At 40.2% G+C, this 12255-nt stretch overlaps 3 protein-coding genes across 3 annotated transcripts in view; 1 reads left to right on the top strand and 2 right to left on the bottom strand.

Annotated features, from left to right (window-relative positions):
* Nucleotides 1-12255, bottom strand: part of LOC130298059 (zinc finger protein 436-like) — a 178073-nt gene that overhangs the window by 145729 nt on the left and 20089 nt on the right. The window lies entirely within an intron of this gene.
* The window catches only part of LOC130298064 (oocyte zinc finger protein XlCOF6.1-like), a 226534-nt gene that overhangs the window by 87740 nt on the left and 126539 nt on the right, over nucleotides 1-12255 (bottom strand). The gene's annotated exons all lie outside the window — the stretch shown is intronic.
* The window catches only part of LOC130298060 (oocyte zinc finger protein XlCOF7.1-like), a 201946-nt gene that overhangs the window by 50201 nt on the left and 139490 nt on the right, over nucleotides 1-12255 (top strand). The window contains exon 7 of the mRNA XM_056550953.1: nucleotides 5540-5694. Within this exon, the coding sequence (XP_056406928.1) occupies nucleotides 5540-5694 (155 nt within the window). The remainder of the gene's footprint in view (nucleotides 1-5539; nucleotides 5695-12255) is intronic.

Below are 12255 nucleotides of genomic sequence, written 5' to 3' on the forward strand. Positions count from 1 at the left end.
CCTCGCCTCTTATGCCTCCCTCACCCCCATGCCTCCCTCGCCTCTTATGCCTCCCTCACCTCCCATGCTCCCCTCACCTCCCATGCCTCCCTCGCCTCCCATGCCTCCCTCGCCTCTTATGCCTCCCTCGCCTCCCATGCCTCCCTCGCCTCTTATGCCTTCCTTGATCATATAGTGACGGGATAATACTACCGTACTGATACTGAATAAAACCCCTGTACGCAGACCACTATCACCCTAACCTCTTAAGGACGCAGGGTGCACCCGCTCCCGTGCTGTAACACAGGGTCGGGCCCGGCACCTAGCAATGACCGGGACCGGTGGCTAATACCGGACATCACTGATTGCGCTGATGCCCGGTATTAACCCTTTAGACGCGGCGATTAAAGTTAATTGCCGCATCTAAAATAAAAAATAAATGCTTCCCGGCAGCTCAGTCAGTGGTGAATCCGTGATGTCCCGATCAGCTGTGAGGGCGTGGAGGGTCCCCACCTGCCTCCTCGGCGTCCGATCGTCGTCACTCTATTGCTCCATGCCTGAGAATCCAGACAGTGGAGCGCCGATAACACTGATCAGTGCTATGCTATGGCACAGAACAGTGTCTGCAATCAAAGCATTGTATGTAATAGTCTCCTATGGGGGGATATAAATGTGTAAAAAATATAGTTAATAAATTTGATTTAACCCCTTCCCTAATGAAAGTTTGAATCGCCCCCTTTTCCCATTAAAAAAAAATTTAAATAAAAATAAATATAAACATGTGCTATCGCTGCGTGGGTAAATGTCCGAACTATAAAAATATATCGTCAATAGCGAACACGTAAAAAAAAAATTCCAAAGTCCAAAATAGCATATTTTCTGTCGCTTGTTATACCATAAAAAAATTTGTAAAAAGCGATCAAAAAGTCAGATTAAAACAACAATAGTACCGATAAAAACTTCAGATCAGGGCGCAAAAAAAGAGCCCTCATACCAGCCCATACGCAGAAAAAAAAAAGTTATAGGGGTCAGAAGATGAGAATTTTTAAACGTATTAATTTTCGTGCACGTAGTTATTTTTTCCATAAATACGACAAAATCAAACCTATATAAGTAGGGGATCATTTTAGTCGTATGGACCTACAGAATAAAGATAAGGTGTCATTTTTACCCAAAAATGTACTGCGTAGAAACGGAAGCCCCCAAATTTTACAAAATGACGTTTTTTTTTTATTTTGTCGCACAAATATCTTTTCACCATAGATTTTTGGGTAAAATGATTGATGTAAAATTACAAAGTACAACTGGTGGCACAAAAAAACTGTGCAAATATGGAAAAACGTTGTCGTTAAGGGGTTAAACCCATTTCCACCTTAAAGGGGTACTCCAGTGGAAAAATATTTAGAAAAAATCATCTGGTGCCATAAAATTCTACAGATTTGTAAATGACTTCTATTATAAAATCCTAATCCTTCCAGTACTTATCAGCTGCTGTATGCTCCACAGGAAGTTTTTGTTTTTGCACTTTCGTTTTTTCCCTTATCACCTTCTAAAAATCATAATGCGTTCAATTTTGCACCTACAGACCCACATGAGGCTTGTTGTTTTTTGCGTCACCAATCGTACTTTGTAATGACAGCAATTATTTTATAACAAAATCTACGGTGAAACCAAAAAAATTGTTTGTGGGGTGAAATAAAATTTAAAAAATCGCCAATTTGCCACTTTGTAGGGCTTCCGTTTTTACGCCGTGCACTTTTTGGTAAAATTAACACCTTATCTTTATTCTGTAGGTCCAGACGGTTACAAGGATACACAAGTTATATAGGTTTTATTTAATTTTACTACTTTAAAAAATTCATGCACCAACATTAATATGTTTAAAATTCTCCTCTTCTGAGCTCCATAACTTTATTTTTTTCCGTATACGCGTCTGTATGAGGGTCATTTTTTGCGCCGTGGTCTGTAGTTTTTATCGGAACCATTTCTGTTTTGATGGGACTTTTTTTTATCGCATTTCATTAATATTTTTATAGTATATGAAGTGACCAAAAATGCAAAATTTTGGACTTTGGTATTTTTTCACCTGGACGCCATCGACAATGCGGTTTGGCTAACCTTATATTTTAATAGTTCGGACATTTATGCACACGGCGGTACCACATGGGAATTATTTTTTCTATTTAAAAAAATAATAATTTTTATTACATTTATTTAAAAAAAATGGAAATGGGGGGGGGGAGGGATTCAAACTTTTATTAGGGGAGGGGCTTATTCACATGTATTTACTTTTTAAATTTATCTTTTAGCCCCCATAGGGGACTATTACCTGCAATCTTCTGATTGTATATACTGATCAGTGCTATGCCATAACATTGATCATTGTTATCAGTGCTCTGCTGCTTCAGTCTTGGAGTAATAGAACACTGATCAGACGGCGAGGAGGCAGGTAAGGGCCCTCCCACCGTCCTCTCAGCTGATCGGGACATCAGGATTTTGTCGTGATAAAGGAATAAAAGGGATGAATAATTGCACCACATCATGACCACCACCATTACCACCATATAGTGACGGGATAATACTGCCATACTGATACTGAATAATACCCCTGTACACAGACTAATATCCCCCCATACAGTGCCCCCGGCTCTACACAGGCGCTGCAGACCATATAAGTGATTACAGTGCAGTTACATGTAGTGAATCACAGGGGGCGTCTTCCTGAAGTCGTTCTCTTTCCTTTTCGTCCCCACAGAATCTGCCGGAGAAACATGTTAGGCGCTGCACGTTTCCAGCACGTTTCCCAATTCTTTCCTCAGTGCCCTAAATAGTGTAGATAATGCCAGTATGAAGGCAGATAATGGCGGTAGGTAGATAGCGTTGGTAGGTAGACTGTGTAGGTAGGTAGTGGTGGTAAGTAGATAGATAATTTTACCACAAAAACAAAAATAATACATAATTTGTGGCTTCCATTCTTATGCAGCGCACTTTTCGGTACAAATGACGTCATCTATATTGTGTCCAAACAATGACATCGATGCCCAATATATATAGGTTTTGTGTTATTGTATTATATTATTATTGGATTATATTGTATTATAACTTTTTTTTGTAATTTTTCTGTAATATTTCTGCCCCCATAACACTTTATTTTCCTGTATGAGGGATCGTTATTATTTGCACCGTGATCTGTAGTTTTTGTTTTGCTTTTTCTGCTTTTTTTTTTTTCTGCTATTTTTTTACATTTGCGCCATTCACTGTGCGGTTTAATTAACAACATTATATTATAATAGTTCAGATATTTACACCAAATATGTTAATTTATTTTTGTTTACATTAATTTATTCCAAAAATGGGAAAAGGAAGGGGGGGGTGTAATCAAACTTTTATTAGGGGAGGGGCTATTTCACATTTATTTCAAAATGTTTTCAATATTTTTATTTACTTTTTCTGCTATAAATCAGTGATCTGAAACCTAAGGCTCTCTGCCTGCTGCAAAACTACTACTCCCAGCATGTTGCACTATATAGTAGTATAGGTCATGGTACAACATGCTGGGAGTTGTAGTCTCTGGTCGGCTGCAAAGCCAGAGGCTGTGTCAAGGAATGCTGGGAGTTGAAGTTTGTAACTACATCACCCAGCATGCTCTGATACGGCCTATGGCTCTGCAGCAGACACAACCCAAAACTACTCCCAGCATGTTTCACCATATACTAGTATAGTAAACGTAATGGTGCAACATGCTGGTAGTCGCAGTTTTGGGTCTGCTGCAGAGGTATAGGCTGTATGAGGGCATGCTGGGTGTTGTAGTTGGTAACTGCCACTCCCAGCATTCTTTGAATCCCAGCATTCGTGACGTCACACATCCCCGCCCCCTCCAATAGACTTACATTGATAGGGCGTGGCTTGACATTACTAGGGGTGTGACCGTGACATCACGACCCCCGCAGCCCGAGCCCAGCGTTCGTAATAAAATGTTTTGAACGCTGGAGCAGTGGAGTGCCCCTTTAAGGGGTTACAAACTAGTAAAGCGTAACAAAAACTATGCAAACTGAGTATTGTGATCGTATTCACCTGAGAAATAATTGTACCGCACAGTGAGTGAAGGAAAAAATATTATGGCAAAATAAGAGTTTTGGCTCTACTCTTTTCCTTCAAGCCTCCACCCAATCCCCCCCCCCCCCCCCACCTCCGTCTCCTTATAACTCTAATCTAAATATTAAGTTTTATATCTTGTCTATTCTCCCTATGTCTTAAACAACTTATGATTATTTGAAGTTTGTTGTCCGTGCCCATGAACAATTCATACAGTATATTTTTATATCATGGCTAAATTCTGTAATAATTTATTACAATGAATTATCTTAAAATGAAGCATTATTGTCCGGATATCCGCTATGATATTTAGAGACTCATTGTCTGAGGAGTTAAAGATGTCCCCCCCCCCCCCCCTCTCTGGTCCGTGATGGGCTAGAACTCAGTACACATTGCGCCGTAGCCAGTGTGATGTCTGTGTCTTAGCCATAGACCTACCTGTCAAATACCCTAATATCTGTCTACATCAGCGCTCCGTGCCGCTAAGTGATTAGGCATCGGCTCTGACGTGCACAGCTGCACACGCCCTCGGTGGTTGCGTCGACCGGGGGCGGGGCCTAGCGCATACTTAGCCGCGGCCATGAGCGGATGTGACGTCAGACGCCACACGCTCGCCGGAACCTGCGAGAGAGCCAGTAATTCCCGGCTCCCTGCTGGATGCAGGTGTCTCACGCCGGACAGCTGTATAACTGCAGTAGCCGTGAGTACTATAGTCTGTCACCGTACAGATCTATAGAAAATTCTCTCCACAGGACACTATTGTGAGTGGGATTCTTTTGTTTTATTTTGCAGGTGATGCACAATATCAGCGGCATCTGAACAATTGAGCCTTGGGACATATTCATATATATGAGGAAATACAATTTCTTTTTCCCTTACAGGACTGTCATAGCGCAGATGTAGCCATATACTTTGTACATGATTCTGTCGTTTGGGTCCATGGGCCAATTGTATCATATTATTTTGCAACTGCTGGAGGCTGCCTTTAAATTGCCTCCGATTCTTGTGATTCGCTGTGGTTATAATCGTGTCCACAGCATCATATAGTTGTCTTGATTTAAACAGCCCCACTTACTTGACTTTAGTGGGCTCCATTTCTATGTGAAGTTGCGATTGTCTTTTGCATATACCTCCCTGATGACACCACCAAGACTGGTGGTAGAAAGACGTTGGCGGTATATTTAGAGTTTCTGACACAGTTTTTTTTTAACAGTTTATGTGCGGGACTTTGTGTGGCTGGGCCCAGCCGCACTTAGCCAGTGCATTCTTTCTTTTTTTTGCCATTGTGCAATGTTATATTAACAACACTAAGTAATTTACCTTTTTAACTTAGTAATAATAATTAAAGGTTACGTTTTATAGCACATCCCGAGAAAGATATTCTCTATTTTGTTGTTCTCAGAGGAAAGCTTATATTTCCTGAGTTGTTAAGGGGTTAAAATAAAATCTGTGTTATTCTCTGCAGATTCTTGTACCAGGAGATCAGAGGAGAATCTTATATCTTCAGATTATAAAGCAGATGATGATATCACACAAGATACATATGAAGAACATTCCATTATCCCAGATACACCCTCAGCCCTTCACAGCCAAGATCTGTCATCTCATCCTTATATACAGGTCCTGTCTTCTCACTCATCACAGGATGTTCAGCAAAAAGAAAGTCATAGAAGGGATGTTGGACATCAACGAGCTCATACAGGAAAGAAACCATATTCATGCTCAGAATGTGGGAAATGTTTTACTTTTAAATCAGGTCTTGTTACACATCAAAGAACTCACACAGGGGAGAAGCCATTTTCATGCTCAGAATGTGGGAAATGTTTTACTCAGCAATCACATCTTGCTGTACATAAAAGAACTCACACAGTGAAGAAGCTATTTTCATGTTCAGAATGTGGGAAATATTTTAGTGAGAAACCAAGGCTTGTTAAACATCAAAGAATTCACACAGGGGAGAAGCTATTTTCATGTTCAGAATGTGAGAAGTGTTTTACTAATAAATCATACCTTGTTGTACATCGAAGAACTCACACAGGGGAGAAACCATTTTCATGTTCAGAATGTAGGAAGTGTTTTATTGACAAATCAAATCTTGTTCAACATCAAAAAACTCACACAGGGGAGAAGCCATTTTCATGTTCAGAATGTGGAAAATGTTTTACTGAGAAATCAAGTCTTCTTTATCATCAAAAAACTCACACAGGAGAGAAGCCATTTCCATGTTCAGAATGTGGAAAATGTTTTATTCAAAAATCACATCTTGTTAAACATCAGAGAACTCATACAGGTGAGAAGCCATTTTCATGTTCAGAATGTGGAAAATGCTTTACTTGCAAATCAGGTCTTGTTAAACATGTAAGAACTCACACAGGGGAGAAGCCATTTTCATGTGCAGAATGTGGGAAATGTTTTACTGAGAAATCAAATCTTAAAAAACATAAGAATTCACACAGGAGAGAAGCCAATTCAGAGCAATAAATGACGGAGATATCACATCTATATATTAACCATGTACATAGGATATCTGACATTTATATATATATATATATATCTCATATACTGCAGGGTCTCAAACTGGCGGCCCTCCAGATGTTGCAAAACTTCAATTCCTAGCATGCCTGTGAGGGGAGTCAGCTTGTTATACCTTTTTATATAACCTTTTATAATAATCCTTTATATATCATCACCATGTTGTCTATAGTCCACCATCTTGTCTATGTTCCTTCATTATGAACTGAGTGTGAACTTTACCAGAATTATAACCAGGAAACTTGTAAACAAGAACCACAACTGCTGAGCGTACAGAAAACTCCAAGGCTACTGAGTCTGAAGACGTTCACACTTCCCGTCCTTCCTACTTAGAGATAAGACGCCTGTTTGTAACCAGGTATCATTGGGCAGTTTGCCGTCCTTTCATCTTTGCCTATAAGAATTCTGCTGTATGTAGTAAACGTCAGAAGACGCTGTATACAGATCCCAGTCTGTGTCATTTCTTCCAATCTATCAGGCCTGATTGATAAAACATTTCCAATTTGGCCTCAAACAGCAAATGTACCTGAAGGAATTGGTTAAATTCCTTAACATGGCCGACAACGGTTATCTGCAGCCAACGGCTGTCCGGGCATGTCCTGGCATGCTGGGAGTTAAAGTTATACAACATCTGGAGGGCCACCAGTTTGAGACCCCTGATATACTGCATCTCCAAACTTGTTACCAATTGTTAATAAAAGTTTTCTCTCTTATATGATTTATTATTATTATATCCATCTCCGCACACTGGACTTATAATAAATGTAATATTGTCCCTGACGTTGTATATAGGGAATGTAACGCGTCAGGTTCTTAAATCTTAATATTTAACCCTTCAGGACCCCCCCCCAAAAAAAAAAAAATCCCGCTGACCCCCTAATAGGTCCTCAAGGGTCCGCATTTGTCCCCCTTTATTTTTTTCTTATAATGGTGTGTGATTTCTAATCACACACCGTTATATATAAATTATACCAAACAAATTAACTACACACTTCCCTGATAAGACCTCTGGGGGTATTTTTTTCTCTGGGTCATAGGTCACTGAGTCACTATCATTGGGGACTTTTTTATGTTGCCTCAAATGTGCAGCGCTCTCTCCCCACCTGAGCGGCGCATTTGAGGCAATAGGTTAGGGACGGCCACACACATCACATTCCCAGAATGATGACTCAGAGCATAGGGTTTGGGGCGGGCATATTTTTTAGTTTTGGCTATGCTCTGGGTCATCAATCTGGGAACATAACAACCTATTTTGTAATTTTACGTCCCACTGTACCCCAATTTAGTAACTCAGTGTACCCCATGTAATGTTCCTTGAGGGGGGGTCCCACTCTTCTGGCTCCATAGGCAGCTATGTAAATGCTCGAGGCCCCTGACTGTGCTCCTGCTCCTCCAAGACCTGGTGTGCACCCGCAGAGCTGTTTATGTCCTAATATGAGGTATTTTCTTACTCCAAAGAAATGTATGTACAAATGTACAGTGACATTTTATCCTATTACCACTTGTGAAAATGAAAAATTTGGGGTAACCCCAGCATTTTAGTGTAAAAAATCAAATTTTTCCTTTTCACATCCCATTATAATGAACATTTATCAAACACCTGTGTGGTGTTAAGGCTCACTGTACCCCTTGTTACATTCCTTGAGGGGGTTTAGTTTCCAGAATAGTATGCCATGGGTTTTTTTTTTTTTTTTTGCTGTTCTGGCACCATAGGGGCTTCCTAAATGCGACATGCCCCCCAAAAACCATTTCAACAAAATCTGCTTTCCAAAAGCCAAATGTGACTCCTTCTCTTCTGAGCATTGTAGTGCGCCCGCAGAGAACTTTTTTTTATTATTCTTTATTTTTCTCTTTTCTTTTCGTATATACATAAAACATAAACATATTGGCATAAAATTGTAGGATTATACATTTACAAATTTGGGCAACAAAAGTTTAAAGAAAAAGAACGAAGAGAACAGGGGAAAAAGCAAGAAAGGGAAGGGGAGAGAGAAAGAGGAAGAAGAAAAAAAAGGGGGGGGGAGACGGAGTTATTAAGATCTAAATTCAAGCCAATTTGCCCATATAGAAGTAAATCTTGACAATTGGTTATTAGCAGAAGCAATGGATTTTTCCATACTATAATGATAGTGGATTTTATTGATAATATACTGAAGGTCAGGTGTTTCTACGCTTTTCCATTTTAGTGCCACTGCCGCTCTGGCAGCTGTGAGAAAATGTCCCACTATAACCGCATCTGCAAAACGGACCTCCTCGAGGCCCAGGTTCAGTAATGCCACTTCTGGGCCCCAAGGGGGAGTGTAGCCTATAATTGTACGCAGAGTAGAGTACACTTTACACCAAAAGGGTTGTATCCCTCTACAATCCCACCATATGTGAATCATATTGCCTTCTCCTTCATTGCAGCGCCAGCATTTGTTAAATTGGCCTGGGAACATTTGTGCCAGTTTATACGGTGTTAAATACCATCTATATAGAATTTTTCGAGCTATTTCTAAATGAGAAATATTATGGGAGATCTTAATATTCAGACTTAATATTCTGCCCACAGAGAACTTGACGTCTACACATGGGGTATTTCCATACTCAGAAGAGAAGGGGTTACAAATTTTGGGGGGCATTTTCTCCTATTACCCCTTGTAAAAATTAAAAATTTGGGGAAAAACCAGCATTTTAGTGAAAAGAAATTCCTAAATGTGACATGCCCCCCAAAAACCATTTCAGAAAAACACTCTCCAAAATCCCATTGTCGCTCCTTCCCTTCTGAGCCTTGTAGTGCACCCACAGAGGACTTGACATACACAAATGAGGTATTTCCTTACTCGAGAGAAATTGGGTTACAAATTTTGGGGGATTTCTCTCCTTTTACCCCTTGTAAAAATTCAAAAACTTGGTCTACAAGAACATGTGAGTGTAAAAAATGAAGATTTTGAATTTTCTCCTTCACTTTGCTGCTATTCCTGTGAAACACCTAAAGGGTTAACACACTTACAGAATGCCATTTTGAATACTTTGAGGAGTGCAGTTTTTATAATGGGGTCATTTATGGGGTATTTGTAATATCAAAACTGAACTGGTCCCTGAAAAATTCAAATTTTGAAAATGTTGTGAAAAATTGGAAAATTGCTGCTATACTTTGAAGCCCTCTGATGTCTTCCAAAAGTAAAAACATGTCAACTTTATGATGGAAACATATAGTAGACATATTGTATATGTGAATCAATATATTATTTATTTGGAATATCCATTTTCCTTATAAGCAGAGAGTTTCAAAGTTACAGAAAATGCTAAATTTTTTACATTTTCATCAAATTTTGGAACTTTTCAACAAGAAATGATGCAAGTATCATCGAAAATTTTCCACTAACATAAAGTAGAATATGTCACAAAAAAAAACTATCTCGGAATCAGAATGAAAAGTAAAAGCATCCCAGAGTTATTAATGCTTAAAGTGACAGTGGTCAGATGTGCAAAAAATGCTCTGGTCCTTAAGGTCGAAATGGTCTGAGTCCTTAAGGGGTTATAATGCATCAGCTGGGGACTCTATATGACAATATGACGGTGAGCCACCTCAGTGGATTCCTCCTCGTCTACAGTCAAATGGTGCGGTGGAAATGTCCAACCTAGACACTGTGTATCCTCATCTCTGTCTTTGTCCCCTTCCTACTGCTATGCAGAAGGATAGCACTAGCCACAAGGAGAGTCAAGCTTTAGAGTGTGTTGCCAACGTGGTGGAGGGGGAATTGGTGGCCGAGCTTAGCACCCGCAGGACTGGTGGTGGTAGGTGTGATGAGGATAATTTAAGGTGTCATAATGGCTATGCTGAGGGCAAGCAAGGAGCCCAAGAAGTTTATGAAGAAAGGAGTAGCTTGGATGAAGAGGAGTTTGTTTTTGAGGATATTGTGTGGGAGAAGACATGGGAACCAGTTGAGGAGGAGTTGACGTGTTCAGAGCAGGATGGTTGTGGCAGTATCAGAAAAGCATAGCCAAAGTAGGTGGTAAAAACTGTGAAATGTAACAGATGTAGGGCTGCTGTTCTGATGAGCTCAGGTGACGGAGACGCTGCTGTATATGTAGGTTCTATAAAACACCTTCCAGAGGAGGAGCACAGTCAGGTGGAGCAGTCACTGCCCGGTATTCTTTTCTACCTTACCAGATGAAGATAACATGGTACTATGTCATCTGTACATACAGAGAGTAAGCCGTGGCCAGGGTCCGAGTATAAGAACTACGTCTCTATGTAGCCATATGGAGTGTCACCACATGGGACTGTCAAGACTGTATCTGTTGGAGAATCTATGTCCTCCAGACAACAGTATTTACCCTGTTGTACTGCGCCTTAATTTGCACCTGGTCAAGCTGTTGGTAGGTGTTCCCGCACCATCTTGTTGACTCCACGGCCTTCAGGCTTCTGTGAGCAGAACAATGCATGCTACCATAGATACATGGAGTAGTAGCTATGGCCAGGGCCAATACATGGCCCAATGGTTCAACATCCTGCAGAATGAGGCTTCACTGTAACAAGGCCAGGTAATTTTGGTGACACCACCATGGTTGCACTAATCAGGTTTAACTGCTAACACCACCCGCCTATCCTCCCCCTCATGCGGGTCCTCCTCTTCCACAAACATCTTGCATCACCCCACAGGGAAGAGCATATCTTATCCTTCTCCCTCCTTTCATCACTGCATAATCAAGCGCTGCCATGCTGTGTTACATCTGCTGAGCCTGGGAAACACACAGGAAGTTTTATCACACTGGCTCTTTGGTCATGATATGACATTAACCCCTTAAGGACTTAGCCCTTTTTCACCTTTAAGGACTCGGACGTTTTTTGCAATTCTGACCACTGTCACTTTAAACATTAATAACTCTGGAATGCTTTTAGTTATCATTCTGATTCAGAGACAGTTTTTTCGTGACATATTCTACTTTAACATAGTGGTAAAATTTTGTGGTAACTTGCATCCTTTCTTGGTGAAAAATCCCAAAATTTGATGAAAAATTTGAAAATTTTGCATTTTTCTAACTTTGAAGCTCTCTGCTTGTAAGGAAAATGGATATTCCAAATATTTTTTTTATTCACATTTCCAATATGTCTACTTTATGTTTGCATCATAAAATTGACGTGTTTTTACTTTTGGAAGACACCAGAGGGCTTCAAAGTTCAGCAGCAATTTTCCAATTTTTCACAAAATTTTGAAACTCGCTTTTTTTCAGGGACCAATTCAGGTTTGAAGTGGATTTGAAGGGTCTTTATATTAGAAATACCCCACAAATTACCCCATTATAAAAACTACATCCCCCAAAGTATTCAAAATGACATTCAGTCAGCGTTTTAACCCTTTAGGTGTTTCACAGGAATAGCAGCAAAGTGAAGGAGAAAATTCACAATCTTCATTTTTTACACTCGCATGTTCTTGTAGACCCAATTTTTGAATTTTTACAAGGGGTGAAAGGAGAAAATTTATACGTATATTTGTAGCCCAATTTCTCTTGAGTAAGCACATACCTCATATGTCTATGTAAAGTGTTCGGCGGGCGCAGTAGAGGGCTCAGAAGCGAAGGAGCGACAAGGGGATTTTGGAGAGTACGTTTTTCTGAAATGGTTTTTGGGGGGCATGTTGCATTTAGGAAGCCCCTATGGTG

Source organism: Hyla sarda (genome assembly GCF_029499605.1).
Source record: "Hyla sarda isolate aHylSar1 chromosome 1 unlocalized genomic scaffold, aHylSar1.hap1 SUPER_1_unloc_2, whole genome shotgun sequence".
Classification (NCBI taxonomy): Eukaryota; Metazoa; Chordata; class Amphibia; order Anura; family Hylidae; genus Hyla; species Hyla sarda.